General features: G+C 49.8%; 1 protein-coding gene across 6 annotated transcripts in view; it reads right to left on the bottom strand.

The window, feature by feature from the left end:
• RPTOR (regulatory associated protein of MTOR complex 1) overlaps positions 1 to 26,450 on the bottom strand; it is a 325,171-nt gene that overhangs the window by 74,859 nt on the left and 223,862 nt on the right. For all 6 annotated transcript variants that reach the window (XM_044938670.1, XM_006064164.3, XM_006064165.3 and 3 more), the window contains 4 exons: positions 17,693 to 17,768; positions 11,241 to 11,342; positions 4,120 to 4,203; positions 2,742 to 2,852 (listed from right to left, as the gene is read on the bottom strand). In XM_044938670.1, coding sequence (XP_044794605.1) covers positions 2,742 to 2,852; positions 4,120 to 4,203; positions 11,241 to 11,342; positions 17,693 to 17,768 — 373 coding nt within the window. The remainder of the gene's footprint in view (positions 1 to 2,741; positions 2,853 to 4,119; positions 4,204 to 11,240; positions 11,343 to 17,692; positions 17,769 to 26,450) is intronic.

Genomic DNA, 26,450 nt, shown 5'->3' with positions numbered 1-26,450 from the left:
GTGCTATTAATAGATTTCCTTGTCTGGAGACACGCTTGCACATTGGTGCCCCCACAGGGTACACTGCCCACTTCAGTCAAATGGCACATGGTCCTTCAGAGCCTGGAATTCCCCTCCTTCCTTCTTCCCAGACTGAGCCTACTTTCTCTAAGGCTGAGGTAATTCCTGCTTCCTGAATCCTTTAGGAGCCCCTCACACAATGGCATGTAGTATGTGCTCAACATATGCTTGTGGGGTGAGCGGAGGTCACAGACTCACCCCTCAGCTGGGAATGCAGCCAGAGTGGGGCCCACACCTTCTCAACTCTTGGGGAAGAGCCCTGAGGGTGGGCAGCTCCTCAGCACAGGGACAGCTGAGAGTGCTGGGGTGCTGGGACACCTCGCCCGTGCCTCTGTACAGATTCATTCACCCCAAGGTGGGCATCTCTGTCACAAACAACTTGTCTTCTGACCTTCACTCATGGTGGCCATGTCAACGGCTCACTCCAAGAGCTCTGAGCTTTGCGGGAGGCACACAACATGTGAGTACTCGGAGGCCAGATGCCAGCTTTTGAAGGGAGAAGCAAATTCCCAGAAACACATGGAACTTTAATCTCTCAGAAACTCGGACCAGGGTGATCATGAAAAGTAAACGACACTCAGTCTCAACTGGAAATGTTAAAAACGTCTCCTAGTGGGATGACTGCCTTTACATAAACAGGTGCAACAAGCTGGTTAAGGCGCTAAGCCACAGGACGGTCCCAGCACCTGCAGGCATTTACAAGAACACTGCAGGCTAGGGCATTTAAAGCTGGGCCTGGAAACAGCTCCTCAACCATTATTAAACGTGTAATTCCTCCAGCATCGAGCAGACATGAACGTAAGCACCGAGACAGCCTTAGAGCACTGCAGCATCTGTGCTTTCGAGGAGCTCTCCCATGTTCGGCTCCAAAGACAACCAGGCCCCTGGAGACAAATGTGACCAAGAGGCAGTTTCAAACCAGATTCCTTGTTCTGAAATAAGATGACCAACTGCAAATTCCATGAGAATTCAGCAGCAAAGTGCAGTTGTGAAGGGTCATCTACTTTCATATAAAGAAAAAAGATTAAAGCAGAAATAGACACTCTGAAGACTAAAAATAAAGATACTCCCTATTTCCAGGTGTTAAAAGCTACTAAAATCCTGATGAGTACGAACTGCAGTTGACTGAACATGTTCTGGAGCACTGGTGGCCCCAAGGAGCAGGTTCAGGTGGCTGACCATCACCCTTATGGGCTCGGGGAGAAGGGGACATCTTTTCTGTTCCTCTCCCCACACTGGGCTTCATGTCATGGTAGTCTCGTCCTTTGATGCATCCAGAACCTTTGCACATGGTCCCTAATGGCAAGAACAGTGCCAGTGAACTTCTCAACACATGATATAGATGACAAAGGTATTGAAGTGGGAGAGAAACAAGGTTCTAAAATAACTTCCCCAGAAAAGCGTCTTCTTTATGTGGTAGCTTGGCTCTTCAGTTAAATTTGATGAAGGGCAAAGTAGAAGTGACCAAATGATACAGTTTCCTGAGCCCCAAGGCCAGGCTTTCAGATCGGCAACAAAAGGCTTTAGTATAGCAGAGGCAGGCTGGGTAGAAATGAGGTTTTATCACTACTCCCTTCACCTAAAATTTCTAAAACTGCTTTACACACTGTGTAAATTACACACACACTGTGGTCCTGATCTCTGCAACCATACTGTAGGAAGCGTTATTACCACAACTTTACAGAGACACATGTGATGGCTGGGGGAGGTGAAAATGGCTGGCTTAAGAAATCAGTGGGAACAGGCTGCATCACCAGTGGTCCCGGGGATGCTCCCTGCACCGCACCCCACCCCCGGCACCACTGTCACATGACCAGCCCTCCCGCCACACAGGTTCAGACTCGAGAACCCACCTGGCCCTACTGTCACCTTGGCATCCCTGCCCTGGCTCTTCCTGACCACTGGTTCTCACCTACATGGCCACCCCCACTCCCTCTGGATGTGAATTCATGTAGCAGCCGGGCCAGTGGCCCCCTCCCACCTGGGTTAACATTATAATCTCCGTGACACTGAGGCACACAAATGCAGCCCTGCCCATAAGATTTCCCCACTTTTTGAAAAGTCACCCTTGTGATAGGCAGGTGTGTGTATTCACAGCAGAGGATTTGGTCCCCAGTGGACAGTGTTGAGGGCAGGGACAGCTGAGTTTTGCAATATCTTTGGCCTTCAGCACGATTCTGAGTACAAGGCCCTGCCAAGGACTTCAGCAGCAGACATGTCACTGCAGGCCCGCAGGCATGAGGACAGGGGTGGGAAGGTGCTTGCTGGGAGTAGAGCTGGAGACGTGGGCTGGGCGGTCACGGCTGAGAAGTGACTAGCGCTATGGCCCGAGCCTTACAGGTGACAGCTGGGGCCTCCACAGGACTGTTGCTAGGGTCAGGGCAGGGGAAGGAAAAGCATCAGTTGGTTGGGGAGACCAGTCAACAAGGAATCGGGCAGGGTCACTGGCTGGAGGGGTGGTTATGGGTTGGGAAGGGGCAGTGCACAGAGACAACAGGTGAGCTGAGGGCCAGTGTGACAGACCACGACTGGGCCAAGGGGAAGCAATGCCTTTCCTGGGAGGGAGAGAGGCCATGGAAGGCATGAGGCCAGGAGGAGGGAGCGTGGATAGCAGTGCCAGGCCCCCCGACCTGCTCTCAGCAGCTCTCCTGTGGCAGTGGGGGCACACAGATATCACTCACACTGTCCACAGCGAGGATCTTGGCCCAGATGAAGACAAGGAGAGGCCGCAGCTCCCTGGCTGAGCTCTGGAGCAGCTTTAGCACGTAGGGGAAGATGCCCACAGACAGCGCCTGTGAAAGAGAGCATGTGAGCCCCATGCTGGAGGGAGCAAAGCACGTGGCGCCCTCAGCATGGACAGAGAACTGCGAGGGGCAGGGCTGTCCTCCCTGACCTCCGGTTCTTCTCCTGGAAGTGACCCAGGCCTGCCTGCTTGGGCTGCACCAGTACATGCAGACCACAAGGTAAGAGACACGCCAGGCCTCCACCCCAGTCTACCCATGTTGAGTCACACATGGCCTCCCTGCTGGCTCCTGGGGGTGGAAGTGGGCCAGTGAGGAGAGCTCGTGCAGTCTTCCTAACTTTTAGGTTTTCCCTCTTCTCCTTTTTGCTGAACTATCAATTATCACTCTTGGTTGACAGTATATAATGAAACAACTTACATACATCACTGGAAGTAAAACAACATGCCGAGCTCTCATGTGCCCTTTACCCGGCTTCAATGCTGTCAAACCACAGGGTGCAGCATCCTGGCTGGCCCCACCCACTGTCCTCTCCTGAATGTTCTGAAGCCCCCCCTTAGGAATCACACAGTGTGATTTGTAAACACTTAAGTGTTTCTCTCTAAAAAATAAAGTCTCCTTTATGAAAATATGACCACATACCATTACCACACCTAGAAAATGAAGTTACAATTATTTTTTAATAATATAAAACATTCAATTCATGTAAACTTTCTGTTTCTTGAATTTTAATTTTTCAAATTCAAACTTTCAAACTTTCATTTGCAAACAGAGCCCCATAAGGTCCACACTCTGCAGCTGGCGGTGGGTCTCCTGAATCCCCTCTTATCTCTAGGTCCCTCTTGATCTCTTTCCCTGGTGATATGTGTGGTGGAAAAATGGGTCACTTTTGACTCTATTTTTTTCAGTGTTTTGTTTCTACTTCTCCGTAGAATGAATGATTGTAAAGTGCTTCAGAGTTGTGCCTAAAACCAGAGGGAAAGGACAGTGAGTGAGGCTTCACAGGCTGCTTCCAGGAGAACAGGCACCACCTGTGGCCCCCAGCTCAGAGACTGCCAGCTTCCTGGTGTGACAGGGGCGAGCCCCTCCCTAGAGAATGTTCTTAAAGGACACCTTCTGTCCCACAAAGGTGACGCCTAAAAGTGGATGGGAAAGGGCCCCCCACAACATGACAATGAAGGTGCAAAGAGAGGTCCATGGGGGCCTTGTGGGTTTAATGGCCACCCCCACAGTCACGCTTGGCTGCATGGCCAAGGACCCTTGATTTCTCAGTTGGTGCCCCTTCGACTCCTCCCCTGCTGATGCAGGAAGCACGCACCAGGCTCACTGCCCAGGGGCCCAGGTCCAGAAATCTTCCCAGCAAGTCCAGGGCTCTCAGCCGGTGCACTTGGCTCAGCAGCACCTGGAAGGGAGAAGAGGCAGCGTCACTGCAAGGTGCCCCAAATGACCCTGGGTGAGCATCCCCAGGAGCTGTTTACCCGGGTCGGCGGGAGCCCCTTTCTCCATGGCTCACACCTTACACAGGCTGGGAACACTCCATTTCTTGGCTGCGCATTTCTTGGCCGCGGTCAAGTCCATTCATCCTACCCTTCCAGTCAGCCTCCTGCCAGCCTGTTGCCCACAGCGAGCACAGTGGGCGGGCCCCTCTGCTGCTCTTCTGAAGAAAAGCTGAAGCCCTTAGCTTGGTCTGCAGGTCCAGCCGGCTCTGGAGCGTAATGCGCGTAAATGATGTGCGCACTGTAGGAACTATTAGAACAGACACTTTCTAATGGTGTTTAAGAAAATATTCACTGATAACACTGGTCCGTTCACTCCTAGATGCTGTTCTCTAGGTATAATGTCCTGTTTGTTCTAAATTCAATGATACTATTGTATTTCTCATCTCCTTGATGAGTAAATGATACACTGTCAGTCTTACTCCACAACCCTAGATATGTTTGATCATATCACTGTCAATGGCAGTATAGAAGTGCATTTCTGTAAATGTGCATAATTCATTTAAACAATCTCCCTGTTGCTAGATTTTTAAATTATTAATACATTTTTGTTACTGTAAAAATGCTATGATAAAAATACTAACAGGTACATCTCTGCACATTTATATGGTTTCCTCCCCCCCTTCCTCCTAGGATAAACCTGAGAAGTAAAATTAGAGGGTCAGAGCACCCACATTTACATCACCAGACTACCCTCCAGCTGAACAAACTTGCCCACCTGCCCACCTGCCAAGCCTCAGCTGGTTACCAGGCAGCAGGACATATTTGCTCTGGTACTCACAGGTTGCGCAGGCTTGGGCACGTAACTTCTCTGAACTTTAATTTCCTAATTCATAACACAAGACTCAACCATGAGGGATTTATTAAATATCAAATTAAAAGCTCCCAGGAAAATATTAGCCCATGTTACACTATTTGCCAACATGACAGTTAATAATAAAATGCTCTTTTAATTTGAATTTCCTTGATTATAAGTGAGGATGAATATTTTTTCATAGATTAATTGGCTATTTCTCTAGTAAACCAGCCAGGCATGTCCTTATTTTCCTACTTAAATGTTTTACTTTTTTCTTTTTCATATGAAAGGATTCTTTTTAAATGAAAGAGAGCAACCTCGGCCACGTTTTTCTTTTTTCCTGTGGTATATCAAAGTTTTGAGCTTTAATGGAGTCATTTATATTGACTTCTCTCATGGTGTTAACATGTGGATTATGTGTACAGAGTCCTGTGATGTAGAGCCCTTCTGCCCACCGCTGTTCCCAGCCATCAGGTATGGGGCACCTACTGTGTTCCCAGCCATCCAAAGTGGGTATGGGGCACCTACTGTGTGCAGACACGGTGCTGGGGGTGACTGGGAACAGCAGGAGCCTTCCTGTCACAGGAGGGGCCCAGAGACAGACATTCCACATCCACACCGCAATAACCACTGTGATGGTGAACAGATGACCGGGGGCGGCCGCTCCCTACTCGGGGTCTGAAGGCTTTCCCTCCCAGGGGGCGAAGCGTGGGGTTCCTGGGCTTCAGGCAGAGGGGCTGGCGAAGCAGAGTGTCTGAGGGGAAGCAGGGTGTCTGAGGGAGGCAGGCAGGCAGGCTGACAGGGAGGCTTCAGAGCCGGCTGGACCTGCAGACCAAGCTAAGGGCTTCAGCTTTTCTTCAGAAGAGCAGCAGAGGGGCCCGCCCACTGTGCTCGCTGTGGACAACAGGCTGGCAGGAGGCTGACTGGAAGGGTAGGATGGGTGGACTTGACCGCAGCCAAGACTGATGGGGAGAAATAGATTCCAAGACAGCCGGCAGGCATGACCCAGAGCCTGCTGGTGGAGGGCGAAGGTGGGTGAGAGAAAGGAGCTGCTGGAAGATAAGGTTTGGAATGAGGCAAGAGAAAAGACAGGGCAGGATAGGCCGGCCAGCCTGGGGCGGTCTGCCAAGGGGGAAGCTAGGTGAAGGAACTGGTGAGGGACAGGACAGGAGGCAGGAGAGGGGACAGGAGGTTTGAACTATGTACCTACTGAGGGGGGCGGGCAGGATCAGCAGCAGGACTCAGGAAGTGGACCCTCTGGCTGCAGGGATGTGGCCAGTGGTGGAGGGACTGAACAGGGGTGAGGAAATGGTGCCACCAGAGCAGTGGTTTGAGGGGCGCCCCTCTGAGGGGCAAACACGGGCAGGTGGGAGGAGGCTGAGGGTGTAGGAGAGTCAGCAGGTGGGGGACAGAGGAGGTAGCGAGAGAGGCTGGAGGGAGTGGAAAGAGAGGAGGGCGTCCCGGCAGCACAAGGCTCCCGAGGAGTGGTTTTTGATAGGGATGCTGGGAGCTTCCCTACATGGGAGTGTGGCCTATGGCTGCAGGGGAGCTGAGAGCAGGCGTGTCCACCTGGCAGCAGCCCAGGGGTCAGGGAGGTGGAGGTGGCTGGGTTCAGCCACTGAAATGTCATCTCCCATTGGTTTGGAGCCTGTTTCCATATTGCTCTTTTGAGATGGATGCTCAAGTGGTTCATTTACTGTTTGGAGAAGTTAAGATTCTCTGATAAAGAAGCTGTTGGGAGAGGTTATGTGGGTGCTGCTCACAGGGGCCTATCTGAACAGGACCTGATCCCTCTGCATGTTTAACTCGTGGGTTATCATGTGCCACCATGGCAGAAAGGCAGCCGTGGAGGGCAAGGTTAGACGGTGGTAAGGTGCGGGATTTGGAGTCAAGCTGACCTGACTCTTTTACTTCCTGACAGTGTGGCTTAAACCACTACCTTTGGACACTTTTGTTTCATCATCGAGAAGAATGGAGATGATAACATGTAATTTCTAGAATTAAATGAGATGCAGCCTGTCTGGTGTGATGATTGTTACCGTTTCTGTGATGTTACAGCGTGATGACTGTTACGTTCAGCACAGGATGGCTCCACCTCTCAGAAGAGATTTGATTGACTATTTATTTGTTTATTACTGTGCTGGGTGGCTTATGGGACCTTAGTTCCCCGACCAGAGACTGAACATGGGCTCTGGCAGTGAAAGCGCCAAGTGCCAACCCTTAGAGCGCCAGGGCATTCCCTCTTTTGTTTTTTAAAGAAAATGGAACCACCAGAGGTTCAAGTTTCTAGGGCAAGCAGAACCTTTCATTTATTAGGTTTGTGAAATAAGGTGTAATTCATCAAAAATCAAAGACATGAGACACATCTAGCACTTGTAAAGATTCTGTTTTCTGATTCTCTTTGTTTTTTAAAACGCTGTCAACTTGAATAAAGCTCTGGGTTTTCAAGTAAATAGCACATCAATTTGCAGTGGAAGAAATGGCAATGTGGGCCAAGAAACCTAACGCATGGGTAGTCTGTACTGCTTATTTCTCATGTGCACTAACCAGCAGTAAAAACTCTGCATCACAACGCCTTATTCACAGACGGCAAAAGCAAAATGGAAAGCGTCACCGTCACTTCTGCAACTCCATCTCTTCCGACTCTGCTGTCCACAGCGATGCAGCGCACGTTAGAGCGCCAACAGACAGCTCGCTTGTCTTGGAGACTCAAAGACCATCAGCAATGCAGGATTTTGTGCTGTGGGTATTGATGTTTTGTTGGAAAATAAATGGCACCAATAACGAGCCCTGGAGAACATGTCGGGTACTGGCTTTTCTAAACATTACCCCTTCCTTCCGCTGATTTACATTTTAAAACAAAATTGAGGGCCAATATAAATTAAAATTACTTTAAAAAAAAAGAACTGGCTTTTGCTTGTATTTGCACTTAAAAAAAAAAAAAAAATTCCTGTTTCAATGTGCTTCAGGTCCTGGGGAAATTAGAGATAAATGTCAGTGAACTAAATGAGTTACTGGGATTTCTTTCTGTCTGTGGCAATCCAAACTAAAGATCAGTGGTGGTGACATCAACACTGAAATTGAAACAGCTGCTAGGGCAACTACTTTTCATGCACCTTGTACACAAAAGGCACACTCAGGCTTCTGGGCTGGGACCACTGGCTCAAGCCGGTTATGAAAATCCAGATTTTCAAGCTCTAGTTCTGGCCTGGTGCACCTGGGAATCTGATGATCAGAGATCCTGGAGCCACCAATGTAGGTAATATGTGTAGTAATAACAGTCCACTTACTATCCTGCTGCCAGCCAATAATAATGCTGTACTTTCAGACCAAAAATTCTCTTTGTAGATGATGCCATGAAAGCCAAGAGGGTTTCCTAATGAAATGCCCATACTGACTTTGTGGAAAGGTTCTAACATGGAATCTTGTAAAATTCCTCTTTCCTCTCTTTTCCATGACACTGATTCTTCCTACTCTTGTTTGTACACGGGCCACCAGGGAGGGCAGACAGTAATGTTGAGTCCAGGCAGGGCTGTCAGACCATGAGACCACAGGGCCAGGCCTTACGGTGCTGCAGGGCTCGAGAATCTTCCTTTCCATCCTTTTTGATTTATATTTTTAAAAGGTGAAAAAGGATGTCAGGGCTGGTCAGGAAAAGTGTAGATTCATGCTTACATCTACACAAGGGCTTGCAGATCCACTGCCCTAGGGGACAGTTATTTTACTCCGATGGTCCTCAGTGAATGCCTCTGAATTTCCGGGTGGACAAAATGCTTGCTGGTAGTGGAAAAAGTAGCAGGGACTGGAAAAGCTGTGATGTCTCTGTATTAAAATTCTCTCTCAAAATGTTGAAATAAGTACATACATGTACAGGATGTGCTGACAGTGTTTCAAATCATTAGGGAAATACCAAAATTACCTAATAAATTATGTTGAGATGACTAGATAATTATCTGGAGGAAAGGTGGATTAAAAACAAATAAAACAAAATAAAATTTTCTTTCTTTTCAGCAACATTTCTGAATTGCCAAGGTTCTGGGGATAAGTGATAGATGATGGGGCCCGGGTTCTGGCAAAATAACTGAATTAAAGAGAACGAAGCGGATACCACAGGCCACCCCAAATGAAGCGAGGGCTCCTTTGCACTGTGTTGGGTTTTCTTGTTAAGTCAAGGTTCCTGCACTGATCCAGGCGGGGCATAGCCCAGACAGAACCCCCAGAATGATGAGGAAACTATGATTTAAGTTTGATGGAAAGATTGCACATAGGATGCCCCTTTTCTTTCAGTTATTCCCTCATTTTGGCATTAGCAAGTTGGGTCTTCTCTTTTCCTGGGGGAATGTGGGTTGTAAATGGGACATTAAAGAAAAAGTCAACGGGGGGCCGCTTACAACAAGGTTGTTTGCTGGCTGGTTGCAGAGTGCTGGGCATTGTGCCCCTGCTTGGAAAGGTTTTATCCATCCCATTACTGAAGTAATGGGAAGGTCAGTGGAGGCTGGCCACAGTCTCCGCTTATGAAAATTTGGGGGACCCTAGTTGCTGGGGAACTCAGCACACCCAATCAGCCACTGCCACCCCAAAGCCCTGCCCGTTGGCCTTCTACTTGATGAGAACTCATGGGCTCTGCCAAATGGACAGTGTTCTTTGTTGTGTTGTTATTGTTGCTTTTTTTGGTTTCGTTTTGAAAATCTGTTGATAGCTCACCCTGCGAACTCAGGATAGTCTTAAACTAATCTAGAAGCACACATGAGGAATACCAATAATTTCTGCATTCTTTTCATAATGTCAGAAAAGCAGCAGCCATAATACATTAAAAGCACCAAAATATCTCCAGGGAAGGATCCTGGCCAACAGCCTGCCCCAGCCGATTATCACGCCACGAGGACTGGCTGTGTGCTGGCGTTCCACAACTGTACACCCTGCTCTCACTGCTTGCTGTCTGGGTCCTGCACACAGTCCTGAGTTCGCTGAGATGTCAGTTCTGTTGCAGGCAGACCACTTTCGCAGGCCACCACGCAGTAGGCACAGAGTGGGAGAGCAGACCATGTGGGGAGGGGGGCCGCCACACTCCACGTGGGCCAAAGGTCAGCTCAGAACACACGCCTGGGCCAGTGAAGACAGATAGGGCTTCTGTGTGATGTGCTCAGCGGCCTGGTGAGAAAGTGGAGCCCTCCTGGCGGGGAGGAGGGGCAAGGCCTTGTCCTCAGGCAGGTGGATGATTAGGCAAAGCAACCTAAGCAGCTTTCTGGGGGAGGAGGTGATGGTCCTCCCGGCCAGCTCTCAGAATTTAAGACCCTGCTTCCTAACTGCATGCGGATGTAAATGCCCACCCCTCTCTGCTGCGGCCTGGCCCCTCCCACAACTGCCCACAGTTCTTACCCAAGGTTCAACTGCCCCATCCCCACTGTACACAACTTTTTCCAGGGCCTAAAGTGAATTATCAGGCCTTGGTGTCTATACTGACAGTGGTTTTAAATCTCATTTGACACTATCTAAGAGTAAAACGCCCTCCTTACATCACAGTCTGGTCCCTACACCTGCCCCATAAATACACAGTAACTGAAACAAAAGTTCTGTGAAAACTCCTACCTGTGATGAACTTTGGTATTTTGCCATCTCAGTAACCCAAAACTTAGCTGGGTGAGACCCACAGAACTGACCTCCCAAACCATTCGTGGGGCACCAACTGCCTCAAGAATACACACAAGGTACGTGGTGACTGAACTTGACAGCCCATAGCACCCCCAGGCACAGTCCCCCGGAAACGATCAACGCACAGGTGCTGACGGCCTGTGTGTGTAATCGGCTCAGTCTCTCCCCTTTTTTCTGCGGCTGATTTGCATCTCACATCCTTCCAAAGAGAAGGGGTGCTGACACCACGAACAGTGCTGGAGCAGAGCGCACTGACAGCAGCTCTGGGGGCAGACGAGAGAGCGGCTGACGACCCAGATCAGTGTTTAATTGAGGGAGGGGGCAGTGATTTCGCCAGGGGAGCCATGGAGGAGCAAGGACTCATCAGCGACAAAGCATGGGGGCTGTCATGCACACTCATACACTCAGCCCCAATAAACCAGTCCCCTCACTGGGAGGCTGCGGGGTTCTCTGGCTCCCTCCCTGGGCCAATCTGGTCCACCTGCAGATACTCACCTGTAAGACAATAGGAAGCTGCTCAGGTGGGTTCCTGTTCTCCACGCCCATGGTGAGCCACACCTGGAAGGCGGTCAGCTGCTCAGCAAAGAAGGGGCTGTGCTGTGGGACAAGCAAGATGGGTTAGTCAGGGACTCCCTTCTTCACCCGGCTCTGCCTAAACATACCCCCACCATCAACTCAGTCATGTGTCTTTGTGAGGCCCCAACTCCGCTCGGCTACCACTTAGGCGAAAGTCCACAGAGCCAGGCCATGGCAGAGGAAGCAGTGAGATGTAGTCAGGCTGGGATGTTTCATACAGCAGAGTCAGAGGACTCATGGACAGACTGGGTGTGGATAAGAGAAGGGTTGTGGTAAGGTTAACGCTGGGGCTCAGGCTTAAACAGTCTCCCCTGGTGGCTCAGTTGGTAAAGAATTCCCCTGCAGTGCAGGAGATCTGAGTTCCCCTGGGTGGGCAAGCTCCCCTGGAGAAGGAAATGGCAACCCACTCCAGCATTCTTGCCTGGGAAATCCCATGGGCAGAGGAGCCTGGTAGGGTACAGTCCACGGAGTGGCAAGAGTTAGAGACAACTTAGCGACTAAACCACCACCACCTCAAGTCTAAACACCAGGAAATGGGGTCCCATGACCTGAGGTGACTTGGTGACTAAACCACCACCACTGCAGGTCTAAACAGGAAATGGGGTCCTGTGACCTGAAGTGGGAAGACCGAAAGAAGCATGTTTCGGAGAAGCACATGGAGAACTCAACCTAGATGCATTGTGTTTAAGGCGCCTCCTGGACACCCAAGTGAGACATCAGGGGGGTGGGGTGGGAGTGGGAGAATGGCCTTCATGAGCCTGCAGTTCAGGAGACGGGTCTGGGTTGGAGAGACAGATCTCGTTTATAACGTGAGAAAGAGTGGGGACCCCGGGCTGAGCCCTGGAGCACCCCAAGAGCAAGAGGCCAAGGAGGTGGAGACACTAGGGCAAGGCCAGTAGAGGGAGCAGGAGCAGGCAGCAGCCAGGATGCCAGGGAAGAGTGATTTAGCTGAAGGCTGTGGTTGGCACCATCATGTCATGATGTGGAGGGTCAGGCAGGACCAAGGTCCAGGGCTGACCATGACATGAGGGCCCTGGAGACTGACTACTAAGAATGTTCTGGGGGGCCGTGGTAGTGGGCAGAAGCACAACTGGACTAGGTTCAAACAGAAGGGAAGATGATTTAGAGACTCAAGAATAGTTTTTTGCAGGAATCTGGCTGCAAAGGGGAAGGGATCAGATAGGATCATGTGACCAGGCATTTCTTTCTAAAGGTGGGAGAAAAGGGCATATTTGTAAGAGGGGGAATTGCTGATGGAGGAGAAGGTGATGGGCGAGAGCCCTGGCAGGTAGGCACCAGGGAGCAGGAGCCCTCCGGGAGCTGGGAACGGGACACAGATAGGAGGGGATGCAGGGATGAAGTGGGCATGGAGGGACTCAGAGGCTCCCTCTATTGCTCCTGTTTCTCAGCGAGGTAGGAAAGGGAGCAGGTGCCGTGGACGGAGGGCAGAGAGGGGACAGGAAGGAATGAAGGAGACACATCTGGGCAGCTACTAGGCAGCGTCTAAGGATCCTGGAGGGCAGTGACGAAAGCAGGTTACAGTGGGCTTCCCCAGCCTGGCAACTGGGGTGCGGAGGGTGGCTTGTCCTCTCGAAAGCCCTGCGGAGGGGATGACTTTGGTGGTGATGACAGGGACCAGGGAAACCTCAGATTAGCGGCTCAGGTAGGAGGGGGCCTAGGCCCTCGGAAGGTCTCTGAGAACCAAGAGGCCAAGCGGTAGGACTGCTGGGTTTTCTGTATTACACGGTCATCCCCACTTAATATGCAGCTCTGTTGTCTGTGAGCCCCAAACAGAATTTCAAATCTCTGCCTCCCACCCACTCTGCCCACACTGTTCCCCAGCGGGAGAGGAAGGGTGGATGGGAAGGCAGGGATGCGGGCTCTGACCCCAGGTTCTGGCACATGTGGACATGTGCTCGTAGAGGACTCCAAGTGGTGAGGTGGGCTCAGTGAGGCTGGGAGCCAGACTGGGGCGCTCCTGCCATGCCCTCTGCAGAGGGGCCTGGGGCTCAGAGCCGTGGTGCCCCTTGTAAAGAAGTCAATGTCGTGTGAGAATTGGGCAGAGAAATTTCACACTCAGGAATTCATGTTCTTGCAAAGTCAGGATACATGAAGTTACTCAAATTTGGAGGGCAACCGGGGGATTGGAATGGAGCCCCCAAAGTGATATTCCTGTTAAGTGTGAGGTATTCACAGATTGGTTTAAAAATAATAGTCCTGTTAGGTGCCCCCTCCCCAGCTGTACTGAGTGAGGGGGACCTTCAGTCTGGGAAGGGGAGTTGGGAAACTCAGGTAATTCCACCTCTCCCCCTTTCCTGCACTTTGGTTTTACCTTGTGGATACAAACATGTGGTTCACTGCTGCAGAAGCTGCTCTGTCCCCAAAGACAGACAAACACTCCTGATCTTTTCACCTAAAGCTGACAAAGAGGGAAAAGCCCTTCTCGTCGAAGTGTGCTGTGAGGTTTGTCATGCTTTTTAAAGCTGCGGAGATGGTGACAAACCAGCTCAGTCCCTAGCATAAGCGTGGCTCAGCATTTTAAGTAACACTTCACAGAACAGCTCGAGAGCTGCCCTGTGACTGTCTGAGATGATTCACCGAGAGCTAATGTTTTGGGCCAAATCTTCAAGACTACCTCCCAGTGTGTCAGAGCTACCGTGTAGATTCTTGAGGGGAAGACGCAGAGCCCGGGATGAGTGTTCTGGAGCAGAACTCACAGCTTGTGGGTAGAGGCTCTGAGTCACGTGACCACGTGGCCTGGGCCTCAGGGGGATAACTCCGACACAGGTGGTCAGCCCATGTGTTAGATGGGTTGGAACGGGTCTGAAAACAGGCACCAGACGTGATGGACTGAGAACAGAAAGGCCATCTCTGGGCACAAGGAGCCACACCTGACCCCGAGGGCTAGTCCACCCTGTCTTGTGCTGTCACCTTGGGGATGGAAGATAATTACTTCATATCAACACACTCTTGCTCTTCTCACCTGCTGACCCTGGTCCAAACACACTGATGTTGGCTGTCTCATAATAAGTAAGATTTCTTACATGGGTACAAGTCCTAACCATAAAAGAAAAACATTGGTAAGCTGGGTATGGTAAAACAAGAACCTTCTGTTCACCAAGTAAAAACATCAAACAAGTGAAAATGAAATCTACAGAATGAAAAAAGGTATACACAATGTGTGTCGGGCCTCCCTGGTGGCTCAGCTGATAAAGAATCTGCCTGCAGTGCAGGAGACAAGAGAGACATGGATTCAACCCATGGGTCAGGAATGTCCAGTGGAGAAGGACATGGCAACCCACCCCAATGTTCTTGCCTGGAGAATTCCATGGACAGAGGAGCCTGGCAGGCTACAATCCATGGAGTTGCAAGAGTCGGACCAGACTTAGCAACTAAACCACCACCAGCATTCACAATGTGTGACAAAGGATTTGTATTCAGCGTATAAACAGAACCACTACAAACTGATAAGAAACATAATGCAAAAGAAAAATGATCAAAAGTCTTGAACAGGCAACTTATAAAAGAGGATATTCAAATAGCCAACAAAAATATGAAACAGGGCTCAATACTATTAACCATGAGGGAAATGCAAGATAAAATCTCAATGAAACACCATTACATATGGAACCAGAAAAGCCAGAAGGAAAAAAAAAAAGGTGGAAAACATCACGCATTGACAAGGATATGAAACAACTCAAACTCTCATATATCGTGGGAAGGACTGAAAATTGACTCACAACCACTTTGGAAAACTATCCAGCAGTTTTCCTACTGAAACTAAAAATATGCACAACTGGAAACCAGAAATCTCATTCCTCAAGTGCACACCTGACACTAATGTACCCAAGCACAAGGGATTAACAGCGCCTGGCCTCACCTGCCCACCCACCTAGGCCAAACTTAAGGGGACACCAAAAACACAGTGATTGAGGCTAAAAAAAAAAGGAATTTAAAGCAGTATTTAAGAAAATAAAAACAAAGGTAAAAGTCCATTATGAAAAAAATATCAAAATTTCATATAAAGACAGGCCCAACATGACTGATTTCTTTTTCTGCCTCAGGCACCAGTATCTTGGTTGGGCAGTAGTCAGGACAATTTGTGAGGTCCACAGGATGGACCATGAGCTTTGAGGTTTCAGGGCTATAACAGGAATGAGCTTCGAGTGCACAGATTGAATAGTGTTGAGTGAAAGCAGCCAGACACAAGGATTCTATTTACCAAAATACAAACCGGACAGGGCAGCACGTGCCCCGGGGAAAGCAGTGGCCAGAGTGGGGCCTCAGGGGGCTGCTGATGTTATGACTTGGGTGCTGGTTATGTGACTGCACTCAACTTGTAAATTCATCAAGCTGCACAGTACGATGCCTGCAGTCTTCTCTGTGTATGTTATGCTTTTAAAAGAATGGAAACTAAATAAAACAGCCAGCATGTGGCTCTGTCAGGAATCCCTCCCCATCACAGTTTGGTGACATTGCTCCCAGAGGCAGAATCCTGAATCCAGGAGATGGGAAATGAGGCTGAAGACCCTTGAAAGGAGGCTTGGCACTGGAAGGAGGGGTGAGGACATGGAACAGTGGGACTTTATTACCCGAGAGTGTGCAGCTCCCACCCCCTGACGGTAAAAGGAAAATCAGGCACAGAGCACAAAAAAGCACGAGTCGAACGAGGTTCCCAAACACGTGTGCATGTGTTAACAGGCCCTGTCCCTGTGTAGGTGGAGCTCGTGAGGGGCAAGAGTCCAGGACTGTTCCCTATGGGGACTTGTCACTGCCTCAGGGATTAGGGTCCCCTGGCAACATCAAATACATGGGTGGGAGACACGTGAAGGTCCTGCCAGCTCCCACTTCTGGGTTCAAGATGCAAGGCCAGTTTTGGCTTCCTCCAAGTGCATTAAAGGAAAGGTGGGTGGAGGTGCGGGAGCTGGTGGAGTGGGCACTGCAAACGCTGGTGGAGAACCCAGCGGGGGGCAGACGGGATCTTGCTGCAGAATTCTTCCAACTTTGCTGTAGGTTTGAAAACGTTCATAATGGGAAAGATTCCAGCAATAAAGGAGGGGACAAAAGATAAGACAAAATTGAGAGGGAGGACCTCATAGTCCAGGTACCCCAGTCTTGGAGGCATTGAAATCATCTGAGGGGTTAACACACACACACACAAAACACCCCCCACAGATATGCACACATGTACACACACCCGACAGAGAACACACACACCCATACCCCAAAGATACATGCAGGCACACAAATATACATGCACATACACCCCCCGAGATATACATACACACACACACACCCCCACCCAGGCCCCTGACTCAGTAAGGTTCAAAGCTTCCCTGATGACCGTGATGTGCACTAAAATGAAAAACCTTTGCAGTGAGATGTGGGTGCCTCTGACCTCGGTCAAAGCTGTGTGACTACACCAAAGGTCAGGAACCCTCATGTCCAGCAGGTACCATGTGCCAGGCTCTGCCCTCCAGTCCTCACATGCTCCTTGAATTGGATACAACTAAAATTCCCGTTTAAAAATAAGCAAACAGCTGCCCACTGCAGTCTCTTCAACAGGACCAGAGAAGATGGTGTAGAGAGAAAAAGCCAATAACTCTGACCTGCAAGCCCCACCCTCCATCCCCTTCAGGGGACGGCTTGGAGCCACCTGCTTCCTCCCACTCCCTCCAGCCCATTTACCCCCAGTCCCAAATGCCTGCCTGGTCCCTTGGGGGGTCAGGGTTGGGGGGGGAGTCTAACTGTGTTCTAACTTGAGGGGTGGTTGTTCTCTTTTTCACGGGTTTCTTGAGAGAAGGGACTGGGTCTCACCCACATGCACCCAGACATGTTATCTGATGCACAGCAAACACTCAGCAAATGAGCAAATTCTGAATAAAAACGGGCGCTGTTTGTGGAAAGGAGGCAAGAGGAGACCCTTGGTGAGCTGCTGCCAAGTCCCCTGGGAAGAGGGGAGAGTCAATTTGCCTCAGGGGCCACGAGTGACACCAGATGAACTCAAGGACGACCAGACCACTAGCTGGAAAAGCACCTGCTGACCAGACATACCCTCAGGGCTGAGAGTCTCGAGCACTGTTCACAGTGAAAAGGCTGAGAACCCGCTATCAAGGAGTGCACACTAAGAAAAGCAGACCCAAGACAACAACACTACAGAGAAGACATCTTTAAGAGCTAACCGTTTCATAATCTAACTTGAAATAATCCCTGGTTGGAGCAATCTTTTAAGCTTCTGGCTAATAAATCTTCTCCCAGGTGGGTGAGGGCTGTCTCTGACACCCAAACAGGGCTTTGAAGGCCAGGTGGCCAGAGAAACAGCTGCAGGGACCAAGCAGGATGCCCTGGGTAGGAGGGGAAATGGGACTCACCCGAAACGCTGTGCCTTCTTCGATGATGGTCGGCAGCTGGGAGAGACAGATGTCCACGGCCAGGTCCCAGGCTTGCCTGGAGAGAGAGCAGACAGGGACCCATGAAGCATTACCGATGGGCTCACCCACAGGGGCCCTGACAGCAGAGGAGCCCGTGAGCGGCTGAGTCAGGGTGGAGCTGCCAGTGGGGGGCACAGGAGGCGAGGAACTCTCGGCTGGCAGCACTAAAGCCATTTTGTTGATGACAGCTTTTCTCTTCAAATTAAAAGGAGAAAGAGCTCAGGAAAAATAAAGGGACTTGTCCACGTTCTAACTACACAGCTTCTGCCCCAACTTGAGCCCACCTAGTGTTGCATTTGGGGCTCTGAGTGGCCAGACTGGGGCAGCATCACACACAAACTGGCCACGAAAGGCTGTGGTCAGGCTGAGGCGCTTCACCAGAGACAGGGCAGGTGGGGCTGGGAGAAAGGGTCTCCCTTGGCCCACCCACAGCTAGAACTGCCCCCTGTTCTTGTGGCCGCTGCACCCCTCTGTGGGTAGTGGGAACCTGTGTCCAATGCAAACCACTGGGGATGAGATGGGTGGTGCCTTGTATGAAGGGAGGCAGCAGCCTCTTCGATGGCTGGGCTTGGTCACCTTTTCCAGCTTCCTGTGGTGCTGGACCTGGCTCCACCCACTACAAGATGTGCAAGACAAGGCCACATTGACTGGGTCATGGCATCACCTCCCAAGGGTCAGTTTCACCACCTGTGAGGTGGGCTAATGATTGTGTCTCCTGCACAGGGTCCTGAGAAGACCTCAGCAGGTGGATGACATCGAGGGACATTTACAGAGGCCTGCTGTTTCCCGGCAACAGCCAACATTGACTCTAAAGTGGACACAAACAAGTCTTTTCCTTTCTCTGTGGTCTCAATCTGAGTGTGGATTCCCAAGGATATAAAGATTCTCTGACTCAGACCTCCCTTTCTTTTAGAAATGTGCTCCTCTTGGAAGTGATGGTCTGAACAAGGGGTTTTGTTTCTGGTATGGCAATCTCCTCCTACTACAATGCCCTGACACATACAAGGATTCCATGTTAGGTTTATTTAGACTAATAACTGCCTGTTTGTGTGCAAGAGGGTTTTCTCATGGGTCTTCATAAACGGTCAAAATAGGAACAAAAAAAGGAAAATATCCAGAAAAACAAAATGGAAGTTGAACAGAAAGGCTAGAAAACTCTTTTTCGAGTATATGGAATATCTTTCTTTTGCCCAGACTGGCCCCTTCTGCACAAGCCTGCCCTTCCCCCCTCCAATCTAATTAAGAGGCAATCATGAGATAATCAAAAGTGCCTCAAAGTACGGGCAATAAATAGCTCCCATATGCTCAATAAGTGCCCAGCCTGCAGGCGAGATGGTTATTCTGTGGCGTTGAGGGAGCCGCTTACTCTTTGTTAAGACAGAAGCAAAGTCAATTATTGTAATTAAGCTCTATGAAGATTCATTGAATTTAATCAAATTAAAAGTTTCAACTTCAGGAGTTAGAAGAAGAAAAGTGAGCACCAGATGGGGGAGGTTCTGTGGGCGGCGGGGGGGGGGTCTGGGGCAATTGGTGGTCTTGATACAGCCACTTCACTGTAGGGGGCACCAGGAAACTGTGCCTTCTGTACAGCAGGCTTCCATGCCTTCTTCCAGAACCATCTCCTCAAATTCAGGAGGCGAGAATTGTAAACCGTTAATAATATCCCTGCTGGGGTGTCCTAGACAAAGTATCAGAAACTAGGCTGCCCTGGTGAGACCAACAGCCCTCAGACCTCTCCAAGGAGTGAAACAAAACCCTACGAAGCTGCAGCAGGCCCTGGGCAACAATCGTCTGAGGAGTGTGGGCTGTCTGGCCTGCCACCTCCTAAGGGCTGGCTCCCACCTGGGTCCAGCCGCTGAGGAGGGTCGAGTCCTCTGCCAGCTGCACATTTCTGTGCCAGAAAAGCAGCTCAGAGGAGACTCCTGGCCTGAAAGGAAAGAGGTGTCTCACCTGCTTCACCGGGAGCGAGGAGGGGCCATGTCTGCAGGGGCACAGCTGCCTAAGTGAGAGGGGATGGGGACAAGGGGCTCCGTTCAAGGCACCGAGGACAGGGGAGGAAGGAGGATGTGGGGGAGCACTGAAGACCTGCTGGATACCAAGAGGCCAAACAGACTACCAGCACGCAGTGAGGCTGCCGTGAGCCCCGGGCAGGGGCGGGAGAGAGCAGCAGGCTGGCGCTGGGCAAGCCGGTCTCTCTTTGGGGCCTGTGGTTGTTGACTGTACAAAAGGAAAGGGTCAGGCTGAGGACCTCAGAGTTCCCATCAAGCCTTTGAGCACACGGCGGCCTTTTCAACAGTACGAAGGTACCCTCTGCTGAGCATCTATTCAGTTGGTTAAAACTGGCTACATTTTCTAGGGTAAAATCAAAACGAACTTGGAGTCTTAATTTGGGATTCTCACTAAGGGAAAGTGGGAAAGCGAGTCCTTAAAACCCTGAGCCGTGGTGGGGGGCTGCTGGCACCCAGGCGAGCGTGGAACTTGGGAGGTGTCTGCGTTCGCACTTCCCACAGCCCCTGGGACCAGCCGCGCCAGCTGCACCCCCCCCCCCACCTCCCGGAGGGAGGACCCCGGGCTCCCCGCCCCCGAGGCTCAGAGCAGTGGGGCCCTGAGCCGTGGGCTGCCGATGAATCACGGCCTAGAGAACGTGCCATCCAGGCAAGAGCTCGGGTTTTCAGGAAACGGGCCTAAGATGGCAGGCACCCAAGGAGTGGGCCGTGAGGAGAGCCTTCCAAGAGCGCCCGGCTCCATCTGCACCAATCAGTCAGTCAGCCAGGCTCCCTCGATGGGATGGAACACACAGGTTATTACTGTGGAGGAACGCAAGGTTTCAGGACCTGCTGAAATTGAAAGTGAAAGCAAACGGCTCCCCGATGGCTTCACATCAAAAATTAAACAGGAGCCGGGCGCTGAGCATTTCATCATCAGCGCCCCCCGCCTGAAGCAAAGTGTGAATGTGTATGACTTCATGTTTTAACCTCAATTTTTGTTAGGCTTTGTTCCCTGCCTCCCCCTGCTGAAAATTCAGCCTCTTCATCACCACCCAAGGAACACAGTAACTAGACAGTAAATTATTTATTAGGAATGCTCTTTCCAACTCCTGGCTGTGCACTCCCTAGGGACAAACAGACTTTGGTCAATTTACCAGGTGGGAGAAAGAGCTGTGGGCATTGTTGTCGAGGGTTTCATCACCTGCATGAGCTCTGCTAAAAGCCCATGGCAATGCTTCACCATCCAGGAGCCTAGATCTCAGGGGCGGCTGGTGAACCCGAGTGCAGGAGAACATGACCTTTCTGGTTTCCAAGCCTCACACGCTCCTGCCTTTGCATCACAGCTCTCCTACCTCCCCTAAGGACAGGACTGTGAGCTGGATGCCTGCTACCCATGACAGAGATCACACCCCCAGCCTCCGTAGACCAAGTGCCACACACAGCCACTGGGGAGAGTGGAGACCTGTGTCGCTCAAGTGAGCCACTTGGCTATACAGGAAAGAGGAACAAACTCTCATTTGTAAAGCCACTGGATCTGGTATTACCACCTAACCGGTATTCTTATAAAGCCACTGGATCTGGCATTACCAACTAACCAGTATTCTAACCAGTACCTCTGTCCACTTCCAGGTGAGGAGGGAAAACACCTGGGAGTCTATCCATCCTAAGCAAGTCAGGGTCCCTTGATGTGGCTGCATGCCGTATGCAGCTGCTTGACCTGGAGTTTATATGAAGTATCTGTGGTCTCTGACTTGGCATGAGACAGTTCTGAATGATTTCATAAATAAATAAAGGTTATCACCCACACTGAGTGGTTTTCTCCTCTCTAGATCTACAACACGGTAGCATGGTCCAACCGGAGGGCTTGTGAAATTCCTAGCCCAAGTGCCATGACCCTCCAGGAGGAGCTGCTGTCCCTCTGATCAGTGGGGAGGCTCATCCTCTGGAGACCCAGGCCATGGTGCTGCTCCTACGGAAAAGCCCCATGCCAAGAGGGTGCAGGCTGCTCTGGTTGGTCCCCATGTCTCAGAGACCTGCCATCTGGCTTCTGATCGACATTTCTCTCTTTCATTGCATGATCATGCTCCTACAAGCATGTTACTTCTTCAATCTAAAGCCTGATTTTATATTCGATTCCAGATCAAAGTAGGTTAATGGTATAATTTTCAACATTTTTAATGGGCTTGACTAACATTTATCTGGCTACAGGCTCAAGCTGGCACTGTTAGGAAGAACCCCATTGGGGGAGGATGTGTTATATGCCTGCGATTCTCCTCCCGTGAAATCTCATCTCCTCTGATTTCTGTATGAAAAGACCTAATTTAGACTTACCTATTTGGCATTCCTCAGAATATAAAGATCGGAAGCCATGATATTAGATTTCAGAAAAAGATCCCCACTTGGAGAACCTTTGGCTGTGGACATGCAGAGCAGGACAGGCCACACCAAGACCTGGGTGAGCAGAGCACCCTGGCCCCACCCCACTTTTAAGCCCTGCACATGGTTATCAAGTGTTTCAGGGTCCCTGGGCCACCAAGAAGCTGTACTCCCAATTTCAAACTCAGGGCATCCCAGCCTGGCCCAGAGCCCCTAGTGGACAGCCCACTGGCTGCATCTGGTACCCAAGCATTTAGTCTGGCCCTCAGAATGTTTTTTTAAAAATGCTATATTAGATACCAACACTTTAAAATAGGAAATAATAGATGAGAATACAGATTTTTGGCTGCTCTTTAAAAGCTGCGGTTGGGGCTCCATGATGCACATGATGCAGCCCGGCTCTCGCCACACCACCGCGCTCCTTGACAACTCCCCCGCCTTTCATTTTGAGGTCTGAAGGCCACCCTCTTTGTGTGGCCTTCGAAGCCCCCTGAGGACGTGAAGTGTCTGCCACGGAAGCGAACGAGGGACAGAGAGATTTCCTACTGCCTGAGGCCCTTCCTTCCACCCCAGTGGGGAACATACTCTGGGTACCAGCCTGCTCTGTAACCTGCATGTTTCTGAAAAGCCCTCTCTTCACGCCCACACCCCGATGGGGCCCTTCCCATAAGTGGTGGTGGACACGACACCAGGACCCACACAGTCCAACCCTGAGTCTGTGTCTGTGGTGACACGAGGGCCGTGTGTAAGGGCTTGATGCCCACCTGGGAACACACAATGTGTCCAGGCTGGGTCACCAGTGCTTGATATTCAATAAATGCTCAGGCATTACTTCATACCTTTCCTAGAATGGCTTTTTAATGATCTTTACAATGATCTTGACAAGATCTCCCAGTGCCCTGTGCATAGTGAGCGTGCAACTACATGCTAAATTAAATTATTGCTGCAATTGGTGTTGCAGCAGCAATCCCGTGTATAGTAACAAACACAGGATGGAGTCAAATGCATCTGAATTGATTTTCAATTTAGGGTTTCAATGAGCTCGTTGCACAACATTTAAAAAATATCAAATATCAAATGAGATCAAGTACAGGTACTAACCCTCAGGAGTTCTACTAGTTACACATTTTTTTTTCATGCAAAGAAGCACCCAATGATTCTTCTGTCTCCAGTTTTTTGTTTTTGACAAGGAATATCTCAACCTTAATGACTTAATTAAAAAAAAATAGCTTTAGTGTTTCAAAGGCTTAAAACATATACATGTAGATTTTTAATTACAGGAATAGTATCTATCAACTTTTAAAAGAGAGCATTCTCACTCCAATCCTCTGGTCCTAGTATTAACACCATTAGCATCTTGTTATAATTCTACCTAGCCCTCTTGCCCATGCATAACACAGAAGTAATTATATTGCTGATACAGTCTGGTGTTCTGTTTTTGTCATTTAACATATATTTTGCATAATAATAAATAATCTTCATAAAATTTTAAGATGGCTTGAATTTTTTCAAGTATATGTATTTCAATTACATCCTTGTTCTATTAGGTACTAGGGTTGCCTCTGGCTTCCCTTCTTAAAGCTAACATTCTGACAAACGGCTTTCCTTGTCAAAGCCTCTCTGACTGTTTCACCAGTCCCCCTCAGCAACCTGCTTAGTCCTCCTCCTGAACTGAGATGGGCAGATGCAAAGTGGACAGGGCAGCAGGGGCTGGAGTGAAGTGGGAGATGCCAGGGTTCAGGACTGCCAGGTAGGGAATGTGCTGGTCAAGGTTGGACGGTCAGGGGTCAGGCTGCCTCCCCATCCAGGGAGGTGATCCCAGGAACCTTCCCTCACAGCATCCTACACTGATCCCCCTCCGAGTCCATTTCCCATGGACCCCACCATGCAACAACCAGAATTTGCCTAAAAGGGAGGGGGGAGGGATTCAGGCTACAGACGGTGCTTTGCAGGATGGCGGACCATGCAGCCTGAGGGACTAGACTGTACTCATGTCCTAGGGAGCTTATCAGCTGCAAAGGGCCCCTGGAGTGTGCAGGCAGGCTGGAACCAGATAAGCAGAAAGACCCAAAGGTGCATGTATGACTGCTAGCAATTTCACATGCCCCGGGAGACCAGAGGATCTTTCCCTGCGTTTATCTGGGCCTCTGTGGGTTGCTTTATTAGCTCACATTTCTCTGCACAACGAATATATACAAATGAGGATCTGTTTTATGAGGTTCACAGAGAGCTAAACTTGCAGGTGAGAGGGCCATACTCAGTTTTCGAGGTGGGCATGGAAATCAATGAGAGAGATGGGCAGGATTATGAGATGCTGCTGTTAGCATTTGCACCTTGTATTAAACAGTATTTATGCGAATTCCAGGATTCAGACATGTTCTAAGAGGCCAACACTAGAGAAAGCTCCGTGGGGGATGAAGAGACCCAGGTGTCACCATTCTGTACTGTGCTCTCCGGGTGCCTCCTCTCCGGGCCCACTTCTTCTGCTGCCTTCTTCCCTGCCTGTTCTGTCTGCTCTCAGCTCTGGCTCTGGTTCTTCTTCTCTTCTCCAGGACCAGACGCTGTATATTACTCTGTGCAGCTGAGCACACCTTAGAAGAGGCAGTTTCACATCCAGAGAAACATGCACACAGAGACAACTGTCCCATGGACTTGCCACGGGGTGGGCAACAAGGTGGAGGGGAGGACTTAGGTTGCTCCTTGCTAAAAGCTGGTGCCCTCTGTCCATCCTGTATTTCTGTCTCCTGGGGGATCTGCTTGGCCAGTAGCCCAAGTGACCGTGGTGGCCCAGGAGGCCCTTCACACTGGGAGGCTGGTGTGAGGCCCATTTCCTGTGGTTTAAATAGTTTTCTATCCATGACTAGACACAACACTGACAACACTGACACTGTCTAGCTCTTTTTCCTTTTTCTTTCCTCTTTAATAATACATATTTTATAAAAACCTGGTTCAAAAGTAATAGAACTTAAGGCATCACTTTTTCTTTTTTTAACAGGATAAGGCTGTTTTGAGGATTTCCTCTTTCAGAAATGTGGGTCTTCTAATTATTCATCCTAAGCATTAGAGAGGCTTTTCCCCCCACTCCCGCTCCTAGTTCTAATCATGGAGGGAAGGAAGCTGCATCGGCTGTTCTGCCGGTCTGTTCTCACAGGATCTAAACAGCTGCAGAGCGACTCTTCCGCGGCGGTCTACTCCTGTTCCTCTGTTTCTTCATAACTTGTTCTCTAGTTTATGCTACAAGCTCTTACAAAGGACATGGATGAGGCATGTTTTAACTTGATTTCTGTTTACAGTCTGGCGCTTCGGCAGCATAGTGCATCTTGATTTATCTCATACATAAAAATGTTAATTTCTGATATTCCTCAAGTGGATAAGAGGAGGGGAGTGTACCACCTCCTTCTTGGTTCTTGGGGCTTCCAGAGTCAGGGGAAAGTGGTCATGCACATATTTAAAAAGAAAAAAACCACCACTCCAAATGAACCTGAAAATACACCATAAAGTGGTTTTTGCTGTTGTTCAGTCGCTGAGTTATGTCTGACTCTTTGTGACCCCATGGACTACACAGCACACCAGGCTTCCCTGTCCTTCACTATCTCCCGGAATTTGCTCAAACTCACATCCATTGAGTTGGTGATGCCATCCAACCATCTCGTCCTTTGTTGCCCTCTTTTCCTCCTGCCCTCAATCTTTCCCAGTATGAGGAAAGTGGTTTTTAGGGCTAAATAGAAGTGAATTACTCTTCTAAAATATTTTGCATTAGGGTTTCTCCCAGATGGATATAACTAAGACTCATTTTCCTTTGTTACTGCCCCTTTTCAGTACGTCCTCAAACTCTGCTTGTGTCACAAAAGCATGGAAACGGGAAGAAACCAAACGCCTTCAGATATAATGTCTAGATTCAAGACAATTTCCATTAATATTGTTATAATACTGTGCTTACTACTAGCAGTAGTGTAAGGAACAGTAACCCAGTTTTGAAGGAAATTTATAATCAACATAAAAGTGTCATAGAGATCACACTCGTGTGTGTGAGTGTGTGTGTATACATGCACGCATGTATGAAATAAGCATGCAAATGACCTGGTCATGAACCCAGCAGTTTTCAATCTCTGGAGCAATCTTGGACACTCTTCATGAACTCAGCTGGCAGTTTCTTTCCTCAGTACGAACCCTTACAGAGTCAGAAACTCACCCCGGGGCCCTCTCCATCTGAGCCATGAACCACAGTGCCTCTGCAGGCACTGGTCCCGTTCGGCCTTGGACGACCCTCAGAGACAACTGTTCTTCTGCAGGGGACTCAGGCAGAGCTGAGTGCCTGACCCAGGACTCCATGC

Source organism: Bubalus bubalis, chromosome 3 (genome assembly GCF_019923935.1).
Source record: "Bubalus bubalis isolate 160015118507 breed Murrah chromosome 3, NDDB_SH_1, whole genome shotgun sequence".
NCBI lineage: Eukaryota > Metazoa > Chordata > Mammalia > Artiodactyla > Bovidae > Bubalus > Bubalus bubalis.
Note: the sequence above shows the minus strand (reverse complement) of the source record. Positions and strands in the feature narration are given on the sequence as shown.